Here is a 22,658-nt window from a genome sequence, read left to right on the forward strand (position 1 = left end):
GCTAAGCAACATTGACTCCACAGCTGAGAAGTGAGCTAAGTGCCACTGCCCCATCCCTCTGTCCCCTACTTTATTTGTGGTATGGAAAGTTACAGAAGTTCAGCAAGAAGCTATGGGGCGTGTGCTGACTGGGAATGAAGCTGTATGTCCACCCTGGAACACGTGCAGGTGTTCACTAATGAAAGCAGAATCACATATAACTGCACCAATACCAAAAAGAGCACAAATAAGCATGAATGCACCCAAAAAACACCCCACACACATGGGTGGGGGTGGAGTAATTTGTACTTTATGTATATATAAAAAAGGCATGAACCATTCCGTGAAGGGTGGGTTTCAGGTACAAATCATTCATAAGTAAATGCTTAAAGTGAAATAGAAACATCGCAACCCGACCACACTCTCACACAACTCTCCCCACCTCCTTCCCCCTTTTCTTCCTAACGTCTCAACAAATGAAAATGATTTGTAAAAATGTTACATGGGGGAAAAAACACGAGAGAGAGAGACATTGCACACTTTTGTAAATCAACAAAATCTTTAATAATAATAAATAATAATAAGTAAATGCTTAATTTAAGCATCCAGAGGGGGAGGAATTGAGGGAGGTCTGTAAGATTTTATGCTAACTACTTAGAGATTGTAAGTCCCTTAGGTGGCACAATGGGTCAGTGCACCTGTCTGTTAACCAGAAGGTTGGTGGTTCAAACTCACCCAGGGACAGCAGTGGACAGGATTCCTGCATTGCGGGAGGTTGGACTAGATGACTCTCAGGGTCCCTTCCAACTCTACTATTCCATGATTCCTATTATTAAGTGGTTTATAAGGGAGGCTTTGGCGGGGTGGGGGTGAGAAGGCACTTTCCTGTTCTAGTAAAATGAAATGCACAGCCCTGCCAGCACCTTACAACATGGGATACATTTGGGTCCCCCCCCCCATTTGTTTTGCCCTTCATCTGTCAGGCTTCCCCCTTCTCGACAACTCTTGCCTTCTCCTCCCCACACCCCCATCTTGAGCCTTCTCTCTTTTCTCATTACAGTGGTACTTCGGGTTACATACGCTTCAGGTTACATACGCTTCAGGTGACAGACTCCGCTAACCCAGAAATATCACCTCAGGTTAAGAACTTTGCTTCAGGATGAGAACAGAAATCGTGTTCTGGCGGTGCGGCAGCAGTGGAAGGCCCCATTAGCTAAAGTGGTGCTTCAGGTTAAGAACAGTTTCAGGTTAAGAATGGACCTCCAGAACGAATTAAGTACTTAACCCGAGGTAGCACTGTATCTTTAATAATAAGAGACACCATCTTTTAAAAGAAAAAGAGGGATGGTGCAGCCCTGGAGGGTTGAGGTCACTATAGAATGGTAGACCAATTACTGGCAATTACTAAATTCCACAGGCAGTTACTGAATGAATTAGTAAGGAGCTACCAGCTGAAGCAACTATGAAATGGCATCTAGGGCATGAAAGATTGTGTCACAAATCTTTAAGTGCCAGGAGGTTCTTGGTCATGTCTTTTACAGACTAGCATGGGTAACTTCTCTGGAATTGTCAGCACACAACCTGGTGCTTCCAAGCTGTCTTCAGGGGCAGCCCCACGTAAAGTGCTTTGCAACAATCAATCTGGGAGATTATGAGAGTTGCGATGACTGTAGCCGGCTTCCTGCCCTGCTGGGAATGCAACAACTAGTTTGCTGGATGAGACTTGTAAAAGGCTCTTGACGGACATGGGGTAGTATTCAACTGAGTTTGTTATTATTTATGGTATGCATTTTTATATTTTAAACTGCCTTGCGATCTTCAGATGAAGTATGTCGATAGGCCAATAGATATATAGATAATATTCTCTCACAAAGAAACCTGCCCAGCTAGTTCAGCAATGGAATCCTCCATTAGAGTTTAACCCTTGCTTGATCTAGGGCCCCAGGAATTAGAAGTGACTCAGGCATCACACAGATTGAACACTCCAAACTCACAACATAAATAATCATAGCCTAGGATGGCAGGGCTCACAGCATGAACACTCCAGCATGTTTTGCCTCCTCTTTTTATTTCCTGGGCAACCCACAAGCCATAGCTCTGGGTTCAGTGCAGAACAAGATAAGCCTCCCAGAATCAGCCAAAAACTCACACAACCCCACTTCTGCCTCTATTTTATTTTACTTTACTTTTCTGCATTTGATTAACTTGTTGTTGCTGCCATCTAGTGCATAAAACAAATGTTGCAAGGGAAGCTAGGTGAGCGCAGGAAATTCTGAGCCAAATCAGAATACGAATGTAGTTACATGCAGCCAACTCAGGGCAGATTAACTTGTAATCATGATTAAAATGTGTTCACAGATTGAAATTGTGGGTGATGCATTTGTGCAGCAATCAAGTGTGCAGTGAACACACTTTTTAATGGAGCAGGTAAAAAGTTTCAATTATTTATGTTTTGATCTGCAAACCCTTTTATTGGATTAAATCTGACATAGATAGACATACAAAATCTGGACAAGCACTTGTCATTACTTCAGAGGAGCCTTGCTGGATCAGACCACACAGATCCATCATCAAGTCCAACATTCTAGTCATTTCTTGTGCGTAGGATTCAACTATAATCATTGTGCAGTAAGTGTGCAAGCACCACAACCTCTGCTTCTGCAAGGGGGCATTCCCTACACGCACCCTAAATCTGTTCTGGGGGTTAACCCAAACCTTTGGACCATGTTTGGGGGCAGCACACATGTGGGGGAGGAGAGGAGGAATGGCTTTTTGTATATGTAGAAGTTGTTCCACTAACACAATATTTTAGTTGAGTGCTAGCCTTTAAATATTTACAGCAGGAATGGCCAAGCTTGGCCCTCCAGTTGTTTTGGGACTACAATTCTCATCATCCCTGACCACTGGTCCTGTTGGCTAGGGATGATGGGAGTTGTAGTCCCAAAACAGCTGGAGGGCTAAGTTTGGCCATGCCTGACTTACAGGCTGCCTTTCTGGACAAAGTCCTCTCAAGGTGGTGAACATAATCTAATTACCCTTCTGGAATTTGGGTTCAAGTGCATTACAATAATTACATAGTTTTTAAAACTGCGCTGTAGGTGTTGTAACAGCAACCGTCCATTAAAACTGTGTACGCAGTTTACTTACAGCAGGTGTGGCTGTTCTTCACTAATGTTCCCAGTCTAAATGCCAGCCAAAGGTCCTTTAATTTTGCCTCCTTTGTCTTTTGATTGGCTTACATCAGGAGAACTTGTCTGGGCTGGAGTTGCTAACATGTGGTTTGCAATTACGCTGGAGTGCTATTTCTAGCTCCTTGCAAGAATGAAAAGGAGAGAAGAGGTCCAGTGATCTTATGATGGCGTATAGTAATGATGCTGAAACACCTACTGCTCTGGTTCACCATATGAAATCCTCTAGCTCATAATGTGTAGCTGTTTTCTGAATCAAGTCAGTGCTTAGATTATAGGAGAAAAGGAGGGAGAACTTTACTGAAATCTCCAACCCTGGCACCCCACCTGTGACTCCCCTCTCCCAATTTTAGCCATTCACGACCCTCCCCATAGCTTTCTGAAAAAAGCTTTAGTGTGGCAGCATCTGTTTCCTGGAACTCAGCCTTTCACTGCACTGTTTTTCTGCATGCTAAAAACCATTTTGCTCACACATGCCTATCTAGACATGTGATTTTATTATGTGCATTTGCTTTTGAAACTGGGTTGACTGTAACTTTTCCTCAGAGTATCATTAATAAAAACTAATAATAATAATAATAACTTTTGCTCGGTAGACCCATTGAAATGAATGGTCTCAAGTTAGTCATCATGACCATAAATCTCAATGGGTCTCAAAGACTGGGTGTGCGAACAGCCCCCCTTTCTGCTCTTGACTGTTCCGGGAGTTCCTGATCTGCTATCAGTGCAGAGGACCCTTCAAGGGGAGGCTCTGCACTGAATTCAGGGACCCTCGTCTGCTTCTCCTCAACCTTTGGGGTGCCTAGTTCATCCTTTGAGGACTCAAGTGTCTGGTATGAGGTCAGGGCTAGGAGTGACTGATACTTAGATGTTTCAACAGAAAATGGTCAATAATTTTGGGGCTAAGAAATGTCTACACAGGTGCATGGGGTGTTAGGGGAGGGGTAGTACCTCAGGTGGGGGACACATCATGCATCTTCTGGGGTAGTTTGTCCACCTTTGGTCCCCCACCCAGCTCTTACCTGTGGCTCCTAGAAGTTCTCAGCATGTGACAACAGCCACACCCTGGGAAACGGCTTTGACTAGCCAGGTAAACCAGGTGAGGGTAGCCAATGGGTCTCAAACCCTCAGTGAGTTAGGGACTTCTGCATGTGAAGACAGACTCTGGCAGATTGAGCGGACGAGGCCAATAGTGAGTCCAAAGATCAAGGCACATGCTGTAGAGGGGCGTGAGGGGGCAAATGGAGCTCGTCAACCTAGGTAACCATGTAGAAGGAAAACTCTGATCCTAAATCTCCACTGCCTTGCGGGATATCTTCAGGAGAAGAAAAGGCCAAGGAGTAAACCCTACATAAATCCAGAGTGGAGTCTCTTAAGATGGTTCTGGAAACTCCTGCAGCCAAGCTGGTGCCAAACGTGTTGCTCTGCTTTCCTTTGGACCACATCAGCAAGACTAAGAGAGGGGTCTTACCAGCTGGGCAGCCCAGGACCTCCATACACACTGCCCAGGCTTGCACCCCAGGGAGGTCACTTTGGGGCTGCTAAAACAATGGCTTGACTTTACCCCTGGAGGCACACTCCATTGTCTCTTGAGAAGGAAGGATGCCAACACACGCGAAGCTGAAAATATCTAATGATAATGATGGTTGTAAAATTGATATACTTTTGGTTTCTTTTAATATATATATTTTTAAGAAACCTCTTAGTGTGTAATGTAGCAGTTTCCCCCAATTGTCGCCAGCTCTGAATATCCAGCTGCTTATGGTCATCCTGGTGACTGTATCTGTATCCCCTGTTTCCGTGGACCACATATTGCAACGAGGCAGCACCCCATAGCATAAAACTGTGCAGGAAATTAAAAATGCAACTCCAGCATGAAATAATGGAAATTAAACCTTTGCACCCTCATTCAGCTGACTGGGAAATTTAATCAAGTGGCACATGTGGCCAATAGCAAATGTTGTTATTTGTACAGCCATGTTAGGTGGGTTATCTAGCAAACCCTGATTGAATTTGTAGCGCTGGCTTCAGAAACTTCAAACACACTTTAACAATGAATCACGCTATATAAACAATAACACTTTCGCAGCAGGGGACACCAAATATCCTCTATCCACACAGGTAAACTGGGAAGATTGCCCAGCAGTGGAGAAAGCCTGAGACTTTTTTAAAAACAAGAAAAAAAGCTATTGCTTTAAAGGTGCTGGCAATGGCTGAGGGTGACGATTGTGACTTTTACTATATCCGTCCGGTGGTGGAGCACAAATTTTGCATTAAAAGGTCCCAGTTTCAATCCTGTGTTTCCAAGTAGGGCTGGGAAAGACCTGTTTGAAATCCTGGAGAGCTAATTGCCCGTCGGTGTAAACAATACTGAGTTAGATGGTTTGACTTCATAAAAAGCAACAGGTCTGGAACCAACGGACGGCAGGGCTGGGCACTGGCCAAGTACCCCAGGGGCTTGGAAAAGCCACTCACCTGGGGCTCCAGATGCTTTTCAGAAGCAAGGCTAGGCTCTATTCCTGGTTGGGATATGTGTCTGGAAAGCCCACTAACAGCACAGCCCTCTAAAGTCTGGTGATGTTAAGAGAGCTTCCTTAAGTTCCATTGGTCCACCCATAATTCTCTGCCACTCTTGTCTAGTCTGCCTGGCAGCATCTCAAGAGCTGCTGGGGCTAAACCAGGAACATTTTCCAACTTTAGTGGATGTACCCTGTATATTAACTTTTTGTTTTGTTTTGTTATTATTGTTGAATGTTGCTCTCTCTCAGATTTTAGATCTATTTTCAGAAGGCGCGTCAGTTACTCCCCACAATCCTATAAAAAAAAAGCCTAATTAATTTAAGAGGCTGGCGATATATATTGCACTAAACAAGGATACTGATGTTAAGGAACATGGCGTTTCCCCACAGACATCAGCTTATGAAAATCTTGAGCATTTTCCCAATTTTCCAATTAATAAAGCCCATAAATCACTGCTTCTTATGTAACTGGGGGTGTCAGTGATAAAGGATGACTTGGAATTTTATGTATTTTACACTAGGTGATAAAAACGTCTACGTGAAACCGGACCAGACCAGAGAACAATGCAGAGAAAAACAACTGCTTGGCAAATTAATCCAATTAAAAACTAGGGGGAAATGAAGCAAATTTGTTTTGTTGTATTTAATATTAGAAAACTTATTTACAGACATTAGTTTACATGACATTTCCTCAGGCTAAGTTCCCGTTTCCAATCAAACTTCACATTTAACGCTGTCTGTCACTGAGACAGCTCCTGAACATGCAACAAGATGGCTCCTTGATAGGCCCATGACAGGGCCGATGTGATAATTCACTTTCAATCCCCTTCATTTTGCTGTCTCGTTATGCCTAATCTACCTGCCTGCAAGATCCTGAGGGGGAAACAGTGACCCTTTGAATCTAGAAAGTCAAAGAGTCCGGGCTAGAGTCTGAGGTACAGTTCATAATTGTTGTAATTCCACAATTAAACAGAAGGCAATGAACTCAAATATAAAGCGTATCAGTTTTTTCTACCTTTTATCAGAAAGCAATTAATGCTGTCACACAAGATACACAACACTGTGCTCTTTCTCTCTCTGTATGCACAGGTGGGTAAGCTATGGACCAAACATCTATATAGCAAATATATATACATAGCAACATGGTTGTCAAAGAATCTAGACACAGGGTTTCTCAGAAGCAGCTTTGTATAAAATAATAAAGATGGGAGGGCATCCCACCAATGATATTAACTGTTCACCTGGTGTTTTCCCCTCAACCTTTCTCTCTGTTAGTGTGTGAAGCTGCTCTTGCAAGCCAGCTTATACACAATACGGCCCATTTTCTGAAGCAACCAATGTATAGGTACGGAGGGGAAATGAAACACATTGTACTTCCAATTCACGTGGCATATAATTTGCAATGTTCAGGGTCCTCACATGAAAATCTAACAGTGTGTAGAGCTTTTATTTTCACAAGAAGCTATGCTACATTAAAAAAATGTAGAAAGTTTGGCTGATGCATGAAATTATCTCAAGCACAGTATTTAGTTGAGGATTAGGTGCTTCTGAATGGCCTTTTCTTTCAGTTTCTCCATAGATTCACCTATCCTTTGTCCAAAAATGTTGTTCTGAGTTTGAATATACCAGTCCACAATGTCTCTTATATCTCTGAAAAAGGATAGAGGAAAAAGTTCAGGACATGAAACAAAGCAAACTAGACTGTTCCTGGAGCAGCCACAGCTAGCACCAACCAGAAGTAGCCAACATTTGGCAGAGCACATTCAAACGACTGGGAAGAGAGGAACTTGTTCGGAAGTTAAATGTTTGGACTACCATACTCAGAAGTCTGTCATATATAATGGCCCATATTGTGAGTGCGTCCAAAAGTGCATCACACAAGCCAAACATATCCAAATTTTGGTATACATACAGAAAATCCAAGGGCTACTGAAACCGATGGAATATATTCTACCAACACCACTTCATTTTTCATTTATTGAATTTATATACACCGCCCTATACCCGGAGGTCTCAGGGCAGTTCACACATTATATATTTGCTTATATTGTTAGAAACAATGTCTTGTATTTATAACTCCTCTCACAGATAATATATACATATCCAGTACATGTGGACATGTATACTGACTGTAATCTTACGTATAATTCATGAAATTGTAAATCCTGTTGTTTATTTTTATGATAATAATATTTCATATTGTGGCTTAAAAACCAAGAGCCAGATTGCATAAAACAAATACTGTGGACATAATTGTATCATACCAACTGCAAGAAATGCTGTGTAATGTTTATTTCCCCCAATAAAACATACATATATATGAATTCCACCATGCTCCATCTTGCCCATAAATCTTCAATCTAATCTCCTTTAAAGTAGGCAGCAGTGGGGCTTGGTTCCTATACTGAGTCCACAGAATAATGGCCATTTAGTAGCCTTTTTGTATCCATCAATAAGGATGATTACAGTTTCTACTTAACTATACCAGCAAAGCAATACAATGTCTATTCATATTCACATTGTTCACTTACCTGGATACAGGTGCAGAAGTACTCACAGATGTGCATGAGGCAGCTTTAAGCTCTATATTTATTTCACTAGGAAGAGAAAGTAATTCTTAACTGCTGCAAGGATCATAACAGCCTTCAGAAGCGAACCTCAGTTGCGTACAATAGGAGTAAGAGCAAATGGTATGTTTAATGCATAAATGCATTTAGCATGCCTGTTTTTTCTTAGTAGTACAGTGGTGCCCCGCAAAACGAATGCCTCGCAAGACGAAAAACACGCAAGACGAAAGGGTTTTCCGTTGCGGAGGCGCTTCACAAGACGAATTTCCCTATGGGCTTGCTTCGCAAGACGAAAACGTCTTGCGAGTCTCGCCATTTCCCCCCCACTTCCCCCCCCTTTTTCATAGCCGCTAAGCCGTTAATAGCCTTTTAACAGCTTAGCCGCTAAGCCTTTAATAGCTGCTAAGCCGCTAAATCGCTAATAGCGCTAATCCGCTTAGCCGCTAATGGGGTTGCTTCGCAAGACGAAAAAACCGCTAGACGAAGAGAATCGCGGAACGGATTCTTTTCGTCTTGCGAGGCACCACTGTAGTTGTAAGGTATAGGGACGCGGGTGGCGCTGTGGGTAAAACCTCAGTGCCTAGGACTTGCCGATCAGAAGGTCAGCGGTTCGAATCCCTGCAACGGGGTGAGCGCCCGTTCCTTGATCCCTGCTCCTGCCCACCTAGCAGTTCGAAAGCACCCCTAAGTGCAAGTAGATAAATAGGTACCGCTTTATAGCGGGAAGGTAAATGGCGTTTCTGTGTGCGGCGCTGGTGCTGGCTCGCCAGCTGCAGCTTCGTCAAGCTGGCCACGTGACCCGGAAGTGTCTTCGGACGGCGCCAGCTCCCGGCCTCTTGAGCGAGATGAGCGCGCAACCCTAGAGTCGGTCACGACTGGCCCGGACGGGCAGGGGTACCTTTACCTTTACTAGTTGTAAGGTAAAGGATCCCTGATTGGTTAAGTCCAGTCAAACTTGACTATGGGGTGCGGCACTCAACTTGCTTTTCAGGCCAAGGAAGCCGGCATTTGTCCACAGACAACTTTCTGGCCAGCACTGACTAAACCGCTTCTGGTGCAATGGGACACTGTGACGAGTGCCAGAGCACATGGAAATGCCATTTAGTAGCAGTGGGGTGTGTATGTGTGTCAGAGGGTCTGGACCATGGCATGCAAGCAGGGAAGGGGTTAACCTTCCCCCATCCTGTGTTCCCAGTGAAAATCCTCCTGCTTCTAAGCTGCCATTTCCCCTGGGAGGGAAAGTGTTACTGCTACTGATGGCTATGATAACTTATTCCAGTATAAACGACAGCATAGGGTGGGAGCGATTTTTGTCTCATGCTATGGTTCTGATCCTCCCCCAGCTGGTTTTATTTAAACATACAAGTTAAATGCATGGTCCCAATGCTGATCTTCCATGGTTTCTTTTTTTTAAAGGACATTAAATGCTTTCATGCATTTAACACACTTTATGCCTACTCCAGCCCTTATCCTTAAATAGGATTGCAGACTACATCTTCATACACTAACTCAGATTAATAAAGCTAATTAGATGGATACACAGTCCAAGGGCCATTCTCACCATCATCTTTGCTTCTCTATATGCTTCGACTTAAGAACATATCAGCTTAATTAGGGCTTACATGCTATAAATAGGTTTGGTCAATATTATGACGTTTATTGCTTCACTACAGAAATCCAAGCAAGCTTGAACCGAACTCAGGTGCAGTAACAGGCTTCCAAAGTACAAAGGATTATTTTTTAGCAGAAGAGTTCTGCACAACCTGAATGCTTGCCTTCCCCACCAACTGTCAGTACAATTAAATCTCAGTTTCGATCTCATCTGTTATTTCTTTACAAGGAATGGCAAAAACATAAAACAAATCAAAATAATTGTGCATTAGGAACTGTGCTGTATTATTAATTCAGGGGTGGCTAAAGATGACCACCAATGATATTATTCTACTTATAGAGGGAAACAATAGCTGAAGGTTATTGTTGCCCTATTTCAAAAAATCCAGACACAGATTGGGGGAGGGGGGGCAAGTTGCTGGTTGTTGAACTTTTTTTTTTGCAAAATCTAAAAGAATAATGTGCCCTTTTGAACTATTTTTGATGAATTGCGCCAAAATCTACACTACCGACATGGGCTGCCATACGTTCTTAACTGCTGTGTGACATTTTGTTGTAGGGTTGTGTGGGACTCCCAGTTCCCATCAGCCCCACCTAGTATGACCCATGGCCAGCAATAGTGGGAGTCATGGTCCAAGATCATCTTAGGCCAGGTGGTTCCCTCCCCACCCCTCAAATGGGAACAGGCTTACCTTCCATACTTTTGTGATCTGTTCTCATCAGATGAGAGGTCAATCTGTGGAAATTCAGCTTTTACCATCTCTGGTATAAGCAATACTGGAGACTCCACGTCAGCCACTCTGAAGATGAAGTTGACAGCTATTTTATTGTTAAAGTTGTTTGAGGGCATGTCTACACAAAAGCAGATTCTATTTAATTCAGTGAGGCCATGAAGGCAGGAAGGCGTTGCAACCTTGGCTTCCCGAGAGGGAGAGGGGTGAGGCTTGGGGAGCTGAGTGGGGTGTGTGGGCACAGCGGCACTGGATTGACTCTGCCGCCATCCGCACCTTGTAAATGGCAGAGACGCTCACCCTTGGGAAGCAAGGTGCGCAACGCTGCCCTGCCATCACCACTCCACCGATCCTGCTGCTCCCAGGTTTAAGTGGGCTTAGGACTGTAGCCTAACTTGTCATTTAGGAACCCAAGCATCATGCATACAAGAGCAACCTTGTACACCTTTAATCATACACATACACGTTTGCAGTCAAGTCCCAGTGCTTGAAACACAATAAAATTGTTTCAGAAGAACAGCGCAGAGGAAACTTACTCGTCGATTACACTTTCCTTATCATGCTCTGGCAAGTCATTCAGTATTGGAGGTACAGCTTTTGGAATCATGACTTTATTGTAGGGATCAATGCTGCGGAAGACAGAACCACAGTGATGCAGGTAGGAGAGAATGGGAGAAACACAATCTACACCCTCTCCATAATGTTATCTTTTCATAGATAACTATATCAATGCCTTTCGAACGAAAAATAAGGAATATGTAGTGTGTGTGTGTTGTCTACATTCACTGTTGGGTCTTTTAAGTTGTTTTTATTAGTAACTATTGTTATTCTTGAAAATGTTATAAAAGAAACAAGAGCGAACACAATGCTATGACCCTCCCTACCTCCATCATAACCTTTAAACACATAAAACAGGGTCTGACCTTACAGGTCACAGAAAACTTTGAGGGGATGGACAAAAACGCTCTGCCAATGGTGTGGGTGGAAAGTGGTGGAACAGCAGGGATCCATGACTGAAAAAACCAGAAATGTGTGGAATGTGCCCGATGCGTAGACAGAAAAATCCGATCAAAATGAGCCATTTACATTGTAAGAGTGTTGCTTAGAAAGAGACCCTTTGTTCCTTCAAACCCAAGTGGTTTGGGGCCACCTAAGCAGTCGACAAAACAGTAGCCACAATCTGCCGAGCTAAGTTCTTCCTTTGAACAAATCTAGCAGCCAACTTCCCCTTCCCTCAACTCCTCACTGAGGAGTAATTTAGGCTTAGCCTGACCTCTACTGACCACATGCAATGCCGTATGCACAAATCAAGCATTTCACTTTGATATTAATAAGCCTAGGACAAATAAATAAATAAATGGCTAGCTCCCAGATGAGCACTCATTGTTGGCTCATCTGATCTGACCAAAGTACAGATCAATGGCCCGGGACCATCTGGCTGTTGTTCTTAGCACCGTTTTTCATCTGAAGAATGGGATACGAATGCTTTGAAATAAGTTAATAGTACAGTGGTACCTCGGGCTAAGAACTTAATTCGTTCTGGAGGTCTGTTCTTAACCTGAAACTGTTCTTAACCTGAGGTACCACTTTAGCTAATGGGGCCTTCTGCTGCCGCCGCATGATCTCATCCTGAAGCAAAGTTCTTAACCTCAGGTAATATTTCTGGGTTAGTGGAGTCTGTAACCTGAAGCGTCTGTAACCTGAGGTACCACTGTAAACTGTAAACGAACTAGCCTATCAGTAGCCTGTCAGGAAGCCCACACTTTTAGTCTTGCGACATTCCCTGGGTTGTTTCGGGTCTACACAACTGAGGTGCAATAAACCTAATTAGGTGCTTCAACAAAAGCACTCGTTCTTACTTACCAGAATGGCATTGGTATGTTGTTCAGAGCAGGTACATTAGGTAAAGTTGAATGGATAACTGATGGGAATTTTCTCCAGCCGGTTAGGCCGTGAATCACCTCCTGAAAAGACCACACATCAGAAAATTCTGCTAGCAATCTTAGCCAGTAAAAGAAGACAAGCTCCCATGTCTTGGATCCCCAGTGACTTCAACAGCCCTTACCCTGTGATGAAGGAACTTCTTCTGTGTCATCGGTATGCAGGATTTTGCTGGGAACTGCTTGGTAAGTTCGTATTTCGGAATGGGGCAAATATGATATTCAATGCTGCTTTCTGCGTAGGGAAATGGCTGCTTGAACTCACACAGTCCTGGGCTAGGATTCTGAAAAGGAAACGAAGGGCGACACTGAACAAGAGCCACAGACCACACCCCCAATTCTTGCTTCTTTTGAAGACAGCCAACCAATAAGGAGTCAGGAAACTGAATACAGTGGTACCTCGGGTTAATAACGCAATTCGTTCTGGAGATCCGTTCCTAACCTGAAACGGTTCTTAACCTGAGGTACCACTTTAGCTAATGGAGCCTCCCGCTGCCCCCGGAGCACGATTTCTGTTCTCATCCTGAAGCAAATTTCTTAACCCGAAGTACTATTTCTGGGTTAGCGGAATCTGTAACCTGAAGCGTCTGTAACCCGAGGTACCACTGTAGTCAAGCCATTCAGGATGTGGCCCTGAGGCCTGCCCTTTTTTACTTACAAAAATCTGAAGTGGATGATCGGTTGGAGGATGAAGCAAAGCTTCGGGAGCTCTGAGGTTTAGCAGGGTGGTGTCCAGTTCGTCTTCTTGCGCCTGGAGTTTTTCCTCTGAAGCCGGTATTACTGGGATCAACTCTTCCTGATAAAAAGGCAGAAAGTAAATGTTCTGGAAAGGTGTCTTTCTGTTAGTTAGGTTTTTTTAAAAGTATTTATTGAACCACCAAATGCTAAGATTAACACGAGAAAAGGGGGGGGGGGCAATACTGGAGAAGTTTTGTTACCTCTGCACCGGTCCTCAGAATTTGGGAATATTTTGGAACTTTGTAACTGGTTGCCGCATGGTGCACACAGAATGGCTGATATGCCATGAGGGTGAAATGCTGAGGGACCTTTGGACAAAGGCAAAAGGAATTGAAATACGGTAGAAAACTCTAATGAACCAATGACAACTACCTAAAATGAATTAACAAGGGAATATCATATTTATCGTAATTCATATGCCTTCCCATGACACTGTGTAGAGGAAACACTTCACATGGCAGGCATTTCAGGATCAATATCCCTCTCTATTGACCTAGTTCTACAATTTTAAAAAACAAAAATTGGAGAACTTAGAAATCTGCCACCTGTTCCCTCTTGATCATGCCTTGCCCAACAGCTAGTAAAGGTAAAGGGACCCCTGACCATTAGGTCCAGTCATGACCGACTCTGGGGTTGCGGCGCTCATCTCGCTTTATTGGCCGAGGGAGCCGGCGTACAGCTTCCAGGTCATGTGGCCAGCATGACTAAGCCACTTCTGGTGAACCAGAGCAGCGCACGGAAACGCCGTTTACCTTCCCGCCGGAGCGGTACCTATTTATCTACTTGCACTTTGACGTGCTTTCAAACTGCTAGGTTGGCAGGAGCAGGGACCGAGCAACAGGAGCTCACCCAGTTGCGGGGATTCGAACCGCCGAGCTTCTCATCAGCAAGTCCTAGGCTCTGTGGTTTAACCCACAGCGCCACCCGCGTCCCGCCCAACATCTAGCATAAAGTAAAAAACAGGACCCGACTTAGCAGCCATCTAACCTTTAATTCATAGAAGTGGTGAAGTTGTTTAATCTTAACATTTGCAGACCTGACAGGAACTATACCAAGAGCTTCAGGTGCCTGGGGAAAAAATCAAAACAGTATGTAAGATGGTATCACATTTCCAATAGGGCTATCTGCCATTTTTTAATTATACTAGAAACCCAGAGTTCTTAATTTAATGTCTTCCAGCATTCCACCATGTGGCCTGAGCCACCACTAAGAAGTGAGCAACTCGTTCTTGATTCTTATTGTTGTGATCCTCAGCCAAGAAGAAAATTAATAATGCTATCTGTGGAAACAATGGGATTGGCTGAGCAGTAGTAAAGGCAATTTAGGCAAAGTCCCATAATGTGAAATTATAAACCTCAGGCAGTCCCACTAGACAGGTCAGTAGGTGCCTACAACTTGGCATCCCTTCCAAGAACAGCAGACACATCCCTTGGGGCAACACAAGACAGATGCCTTGGCGTTAAATACGAACCATGGACCAACTTCAAATGCAGCTCCCAAAGGTTTAAATGGAACCTTAGACCAGTGCTTCCTCCAGATTTTTTCAATTGAAATTTCAAAATTCTGGTCCCACCAGACTTTCTGATGCAGATTATTGTGAAAAATAATCTCAAGTACTGAATTGTACCTTCCACTATCAATCTTTCAAACAGGAAAATTTGTCTTTTCTTCTCAAAACAAACAAATAAATATTGTTATTAGTTTTCAATTTATGTAACAACAATCTTTTCTAATGGTTGGACTGAGGAGGAAATATCATAACTGGCATACAGGTAACCACAGGATGCTTTTTAATTGGGATCGATGGGCTTGAGAAAGCCAGTTTTGTAGCCACAGGAAGCGGCTGCCCAACCGAATGAAAGGAGTGCGACACTCTCTTTTAACCCATCAACCATTGCTAACGTCACAGAGGCACCTACCAGCTCATCAGCCCGAGACGAACTGTAAGTGGGGAATTCAGAAGGCAGCAGGCGATCTTCCGTGAGGACACAAGGCACTCTTCCATCATCACTTATCGCTAGTGTGCTGGTCGTTTCGGAACTGCTTTCTGTTGAACCAGGACAGAAATGTACAAATGCTAAGACTGAGTGAAGAGTCGGTATGCATTTTGATCAACAGAAACGGTGGGATACTTCTGTCCCTTCGTTGCTCATTTTGACCCCTGGGACTTGGAAGATGATGGCAGAAGGTGTCCCTTCTGCTGTTCTGCCTAAATGGTCACGGGACTGCCATCAGAACAGGGGAGGGAGGCAGGGGAATACAGAGAGCCTCCAATGCTTCTGAGGAGCAGATCCTTGTCCAGCGGTGGAGAAAGCCACACCTCCAGTGGAGCAGAGAGGGAAGGGGCCAGCCAAGCAAGGAGAGGGCTCGAAGATCCTGCTGAGAGCCCAAGCGCCTCACCTAGTCCGGCTGGCCAGGAGGCAGACACGCCATTTCCATTGCCCAGCTTTCGCAGAGGGGTGAAACGAAAGGGGAGGCAGAGATTTGGGTTGTCTAATGTTGGGGGAGAAGCCGGAAGGGGCCACTCCTGGGTTCTGCAAGTGACTAAGACGGACATGAACTTTGTGGTTCTGCACTGTAAATAAAAAGGGAAAGGGAAAGGTACCCCTGCCTGTACGGGCCAGTCGTGTCTGACTCTAGGGTTGTGCGCCCATCTCACTTAAGAGGCCGGGGGCCAGCGCTGTCCGGAGACACTTCCGGGTCACGTGGCCAGCGTGACAAAGCTGCATCTGGCGAGCCAGCGCAGCACACGGAAACGCCGTTTACCTTCCCGCCAGTAAGCGGTCCCTATTTATCTACTTGCACTTAAGGGTGCTTTCAAACTGCTAGGTGGGCAGGAGCTGGGACTGAAAGACGGGAGCTCACCCCGCCGCGGGGATTCGAACCGCCGACCATACGATTGGCAAGTCCTAGGCACTGAGGTTTTACCCACAGCGCCACCCGCGTCCCGCACTGTAAATAGTTTGCACCAAATAAAACCTGTAAAAGACAGGTCGGAGTCCTGCCTGGTTACTCACGAGCAACCACCACCTGCATCTGACAGTAGCCATTGCCATTTATGGCACAAAGCAAATGGTATGACATTCCTGTTTCTTGCTTTTAAAGTACTTGTGATGTGTGGCCCACCCACAGAGGACAAGAGGAAAAAGCAGAGTGGAAGCATTGCAGGGCTGTGCTACAAAACTCATCTTGGTACGGAAGGATTTTTCTAGCTGTTCCTTTATTCATTCATTTATAGCACACGAGGGTGCGCATCGCAGCAGTGTGTCATGGCATCCTTTCTAATCATTTTTCACAACGTGACACGAAAACAAATATTAAAAAACAGGTTTCCAAATTGGAGGGCTTACCTGATGGGAATGCTTCTTCCCAGTCTTGGGTTTTCATATTTTTAAATACTCCACGCCACACACTTAGCACACGATTGAGCCGGCCGTGAACCAAGATCTAGGAGAATCGTTTAGGATATTGTTCAATCCATTTTCTATGTGGCATGTGTCTTCTAAAACTTTTCTGGAATCTCTGTGTACATAAGTCTGGAAACTGCCAAATTGTTTTGTTTCGTTTTTAAGCCCCAGGGTTTTCTAGACCTTACAGTTGTGAAACAAACTTGGAAAATATATGCACAAAGAGTGCATGTGGCCCTTTAAAAACTAATTTGAATTCGTAAAAGAAGGCACAAAAATTATAACGCCTTTAAAGCTGCCTACAGCTACCTATCTGAAGCACCGATCAACATACTTATGGAACCTTAAAGTGTAGGAATGTTTGTTGTTCTTGTGAAGCTGGAAGGCGAGGCATCCAACAGCCTGGTATAATTGCTGCAGTGCATCTACTGTGACTTCCACTTTCTCCTACCCATGCAGAATTAGGCTTGGCAGCTGTATGGAATGGTGGGATTATACAACAGCTGGCATACTGTTTCCTTTTAATTCAAACACTTTAGGCAGTGAAGCCATCATACCCGCAATATAGATTCAATCATAGTTTCACAGCAAAACTGTAACTTAAAAAAAAAAAGTTATAAAACACACTTGCAAATTCAGGAAGGATTTAGGAATGAGCAGCATTCCTGCAGCTGGCAGGTGGCACACCAGTATTGAACTGAGACAATTTGTTTCAGTACCTTTCGAGCAGCTTGTTGGAACCGTCGCAGATTCCAGTGCCTGTGACACCAAGGGTTGTTTAGCAGGAGATCAAACGTGGGATAGAATTTCGGGGGCTGCACGGCACACAAAAAGGGAACAGTTTCAGTCTTAAAGGGTTACAGTTAGGAATAAACACTTTCAAGCTCTTTATTTAACAGCAGCCTATTTATACTGGTGAAAGTATCTGCAATTACACAGAAGTATGGCCCATTGACTTCTGTAGAACTAAGGGCTCCTCTGGATTGCCTGTTTCTTGAGCATTCATCCCAATTTGCTTACATGGAGGTTTGACAGTGGCCGGTCTTTATGGAACATTTGTTCTGATGTTTGCAGGAAAGTTCTACATCTACGAACATTAATCTTGATTTGCTTGTGCAGTGGTGATACTCGTTCCCATTACAGCAGGGTCACAACTTGTGCCCTTTTAACTTGTGCAATCACAGCTTTATGTGCTCAGCGGCAGGCCAACTGGTATCGCACAAATTAAACACATGCAAGGCGGAGAGCTTAAAAGTTTCTTTCCCGGCTGAGTTTTCCAGGCACAGCAAGAGATTTTAAGCTCTCAGACTTGCTTACCAGGCTTGGGGAAGGCTTTGCACACGCTGCAGAGGCCTTCACAAGATCTTGGATAGCCCTGTAAGATCCTGCGCCAGCTCTGGCAGGTAAGATTCAACTGTGCATGATTCCGGCTTTACACGCCACCCACGCCACTCAGAATGTAACCCCTGCGCAGGACATGATCTTACTGTAATCAATTGTTTACACTTTTCAATAAATTTTCCCATCACTTTCCTAACCACAAAGAGATAGATTTAACTTTAAAAGTGGATTTGTTACACCAGTGTACTTTAATCCACTTTAATTGTGTAAACCTAAATTTCCAGCATGTGAGTGAATCCCTCCAGCAAAATACAAAGAGCCTGGAGGCAACCTTATTTCCAAGAAGCACAAGAAGATTACAATAATCAGAACTTCATGGTGACAACTTGTTTCATTTCTTCCTCTCTGCCAATCAACTCTGGGATGCAGATTTCTTTTTAAATCAACAAATTTCAGGTGGCTATGACATCCCCACACTACTGCTGCAATCTTAGGCTATCCCCGCACAACTGTTCTCCCTAATAAATCTCCAAGTGCTCACCAGACTCTTTCCCCTGTTATTTCCTATTGGCGAGAGACACCAACGAAAGGAAGTTTCCCAGTTATATTCACAAGGATTTCTTAACGCAAAGGCAAGCTTCCCTGCTGTATTCCCATCTACCCATTTGACTCTGACACAAAGACCTACCTCGCCAATGTCTCGGATGACACGTTTGACTGAGACTTCAACATTCTTCCTTTGAAACTCCTTCTCCAGAATAGGCTCTCCCCTTTTAATCTGCCTCAGCACCATAAACAATGATATATAAATACCCACATTAGTACATTGATGGATCTTTAAGCAAAGTCTTGCATTTAGGGCTCAATAAAATTGTAGTCTTCCAAGGGACTTGCAAAATGTAAGCAGAACTCATCAGTGAGGCGAGTTCTGGGTTTGATTCATAGGTTGCCACTGAAGGAGTGGGATGAGATCGTTCTCCAGCTGAGACAAAGTTGTCTGGAACTCTAAGGGACAAGGTGTTACATTTCTGGATATTACGGACTGTGGTGCATTGCTTTTTGTCATACTTTGCTGTGAACTGTGAACCACTTTGAGCATAAGATGTAGAAAAGGAGTATACAAATAAAGTGGACTGTAGCTCAGCGGCAGATCATCTGCCTTGCACGCAGAAGTTCCCAGGTCCAGTCCCCAGCATCTCCAGAGAGATCCCCTTTGGAAACCCTTGAGAGCTGCTGCCAGTTAGTGTAGACAATACTGAACTGGATGGACAACGCGTCTGACTCAGTACAAGGCAGATTCCTGTATCCCTTTGACTATTTGTCTACATTGAATAGGCATGTAAGACTATGGCATGCTCCAAAAGTAGCACTGGTATATTGATGCCACAGGACCACTGCCCAACCTACAGGGTACATGAAGCTATCCCCGGAAACCTTGTATAGTGGGTGCCCCCCCTCTTCTTCTGTTTCTCCCCCACTTTCCTTTTTCTTCCTGCTATACATTGCATGTGAACTCTGAAGACAGGAAACGGGACTGCACATATTATCCAAAAAAATTAATGGCAGCAAGGTGCATGCTTCCTCTCAAGGTAAGTCTTTAAGCCACAATCCTGAACACATCTTGTATACTCTAACAAGATGGATCTATCTCCTTGGTACATGCATCCCAGCTGTCGCCTGCAATGTAACAAACCCACATAGTTCTTTTAAAACAAAATATGCCCTACCTTGTACAGTTCTACTTCTCTATGTCGGTCTTCAGAAAATTGCTTTTGAAAAGTTGGAGAAATTGGATCTTTGCCTAAATGAACCTGCCTGCATTCAAATAAGAGAGGAGAGAACAGTTTTCACTTTAAAGTTCAGCTCAGACAACTATTTACAGTGGTACCTTGATTTACGAACTTAATCTGTTCTGGAAGTCTGCTCTTAAACCGAAACCGTTCTTAAACCAAGGTGCGCTTTCCCTAATGAGGCCTCCTGCTGCCAGTGCCCTTCCACCGTTCAGATTCCATTCTTAGACTGAGATAAAAGTTCCCAAACTTCCGGTTTTGCGGAGTTCTTAAACTGAATAGTTCGCAAACAGGGCTGTTCTTAAATCGAGGTACCACTGTACTAACAAGGCTTTTGCAAAGAGTAAATCAATCCAATGCAAACATTGTGCAGATTTTTTAGATCGCCTGCCTATTGACTTGACATGGGCAAGACACAATTGAGCACTTTTAAATCCCAGTAATTTCAACGGAATTTCTACTGTTGAAATCCACCTAATTTTAAAATGTTTAATTTTGGCTGAATCACTCCCTTCTGTTTTCAAGTACTCTTCTGGTTTATAGCCCTGTGCTTCTTTTTTGTTTCAAACCAAAGACTGCATTTGTTAGTGGCACAAGAATGATTTACAAACCAAGATTCAACAACGAGTTGTGTCGCAGAAAGTGCTTCTGCTTATGCCCAAAGCCTATCTTTCACCAGTTCCTCTACCTATTGCAGCCCCCTGTGTCATAACCCTTACTGTTCCAGAAGGCCTCCCAATATTGGAGGGGGGGGGGAAGGGACTGCACATTGCAGAAGTGGAATTGCTTTCCACTAGTGCAAAACCATCACTGGATACGTCCCAGTAAGTTTTTTGTTCAGTTATTGACCAAGATAAATCACAATCATATAATTTTTCACCAGCTACAAACTGGGAAGCAAAAAATAAAATCACTTTATCCACTTTTTGCAAAAGATACACTAAGCGGCGTATTCAGTTAGTCCTAAATACAATGAGCCGTTATATTTGTTTAATTCTGCTTGCATAATATGTGAGCGCCACTCACCATTTAAGTTGGTTGGTTAGCTCTGCTTGTATATCCTGCTTGACTTTCAATTCAAAAACAGCTTCTTTCACCTGCCTTGTTATAGCTCCTCCATCACCTTGCCCTCCTAGGACTGTAGGGCACAAATACAAACAGGATGCTCAGGAGACAGAGTAAAATAGCCCTTCCACCACTGGCTGCAGTCACAAATGGTGAAATATTCCATTTAGTATGGCGTTATAAAGAGACTGCAGAATGTTGAAAAAGTGTGGATTATATTGCTACCAAGATCTGTTTTACAGGAGTTTATGATGAAGCTTCAGGTGTTATGGGAATAAGACCTCGGCTCTATGAATATTTTCAAATGAGACGTTTCTTGTTTACATAACATAATTCAAGATATACAACAAACCCTCATCAAGTGGTACACATGTGAAGAAGTGATCATATGACGACCAGGGTGGCACAGCGGCAGTATCAGTACAGAGAGGGTCTGAGGCCAAACCATGCAGGGAGGTTAATAAGCGTGGTCCTCACAAACACAAAGTTATACTGTGTCGAAGGGACCTTCAGTGCTCAGAATTGCAAGGCCATGAGAGTTGGAAGTGATTTATTTAAACAGGGGGAAGATCCTTCAGATTCAGATGGAATGGTTCAGTTTGTTTATTGTCCAAAAATATTTATAACCACCTGTCCAGCTACAGTATAGAGATACCAGGGCAGTATCCATCCTCTATGTATGTATGTACGGTATGTATAATACATATAGACTAATCATACAATAAAATTATGAAATTATTCATACTATGCATATTATGTAAGAACTACAATGATACATTATTAGTACCTGCAAGTCACAGAATCAAATTAGTAAATGTACAGAAATGCCAAAATCAGTCAAACTAAGCTGTGTTTTATGGTGGGAACAAGTTCCTCCAACTTCAAACCACTTTCCTAGGGCTGACTAGCCAATCTGCCTGAGGTGGATTGGGGGAGAAGATGGAAAGTGATAAAATGAAAACAAAGAGCATACAATTTAGAAAACATCACAAGGGACACAACAGAGGAAGAGGAGGGAATATAATGCAAATGCAAATAGGCGAAATAGTTTGTGACTTACACACTTGTGACTTACACACTTAGTCTTGAACAGATCAAGTGTGTTTGCTGCCATTTCCATGTATTCTAGTCAGGCCCAGAAATTCCAGACCTGTAGTACCACACATTACACAAACACATAATATTCAAAGTTATTACCTTCTTTTAAGTATTTAATCTTTATTTTGCCTGGTTCCTGAACCAAAACAGTTGCCACAGCATAAGGATTTGACAAATCAGCTGGGAATCTCAAGTTTTTATATTCAATGGCCTATGAAATAAAATGTGACACATCAAAAGAAATAATGGGCCCAATTTTGTTCTAACAATTTTTGCCGCCGTTATTGTTTTCCTTAAATCCCCCACCTGTGGTTTTTGTAGAGGACTGCTCCCTTCTTGCTTTGGCAATGCTGTCTTCTGCAGTAGCCGTGCCACTGCTTTTTGTGGAGACTTTGGTATTCTCGCCAAAACTGCTTCTTGCTTCTCAAAGTCTGCTCTCCTAGATTTCATAAGAGACACATAATTTTAACTGTGATAGATGGAAGTACAGCTATAGTTCTGCAAAGGACTGTAGATGTGGTTCAAAAAACGTTGGCTTTTAAGCGGGAGTCTAAAACTTTGGATATTGTGAGACTTGAATCATTGTGTATGCTTTAGCAATGGCAGAAGCCCTTGAGACAGTTATATCTTCCACATGTGCTCAGAGCCCAGGCACCCTTTTATGTGCACAATGTTAAAATGGAG

At 43.6% G+C, this 22,658-nt stretch overlaps 1 protein-coding gene across 3 annotated transcripts in view; it reads right to left on the reverse strand.

The window, feature by feature from the left end:
- Window positions 1-6,314: 6,314 nt before the first annotated feature.
- The window catches only part of CFAP221 (cilia and flagella associated protein 221), a 33,656-nt gene continuing 17,312 nt past the window's right edge, over window positions 6,315-22,658 (reverse strand). For all 3 annotated transcript variants that reach the window (XM_028744084.2, XM_077935287.1, XM_028744074.2), the window contains 17 exons: window positions 22,281-22,413; window positions 22,074-22,185; window positions 20,838-20,949; window positions 19,749-19,836; window positions 18,710-18,799; window positions 17,400-17,495; window positions 16,624-16,720; window positions 15,193-15,320; window positions 14,261-14,341; window positions 13,474-13,581; window positions 13,194-13,331; window positions 12,661-12,819; window positions 12,459-12,559; window positions 11,132-11,224; window positions 10,557-10,664; window positions 8,218-8,283; window positions 6,315-7,336 (listed from right to left, as the gene is read on the reverse strand). In XM_028744084.2, coding sequence (XP_028599917.2) covers window positions 7,213-7,336; window positions 8,218-8,283; window positions 10,557-10,664; window positions 11,132-11,224; window positions 12,459-12,559; window positions 12,661-12,819; window positions 13,194-13,331; window positions 13,474-13,581; window positions 14,261-14,341; window positions 15,193-15,320; window positions 16,624-16,720; window positions 17,400-17,495; window positions 18,710-18,799; window positions 19,749-19,836; window positions 20,838-20,949; window positions 22,074-22,185; window positions 22,281-22,413 — 1,834 coding nt within the window. In that variant the 3' untranslated portion in view covers window positions 6,315-7,212. The remainder of the gene's footprint in view (window positions 7,337-8,217; window positions 8,284-10,556; window positions 10,665-11,131; window positions 11,225-12,458; window positions 12,560-12,660; window positions 12,820-13,193; window positions 13,332-13,473; window positions 13,582-14,260; window positions 14,342-15,192; window positions 15,321-16,623; window positions 16,721-17,399; window positions 17,496-18,709; window positions 18,800-19,748; window positions 19,837-20,837; window positions 20,950-22,073; window positions 22,186-22,280; window positions 22,414-22,658) is intronic.

Source organism: Podarcis muralis, chromosome 1 (genome assembly GCF_964188315.1).
Source record: "Podarcis muralis chromosome 1, rPodMur119.hap1.1, whole genome shotgun sequence".
Lineage (NCBI taxonomy): Eukaryota > Metazoa > Chordata > Lepidosauria > Squamata > Lacertidae > Podarcis > Podarcis muralis.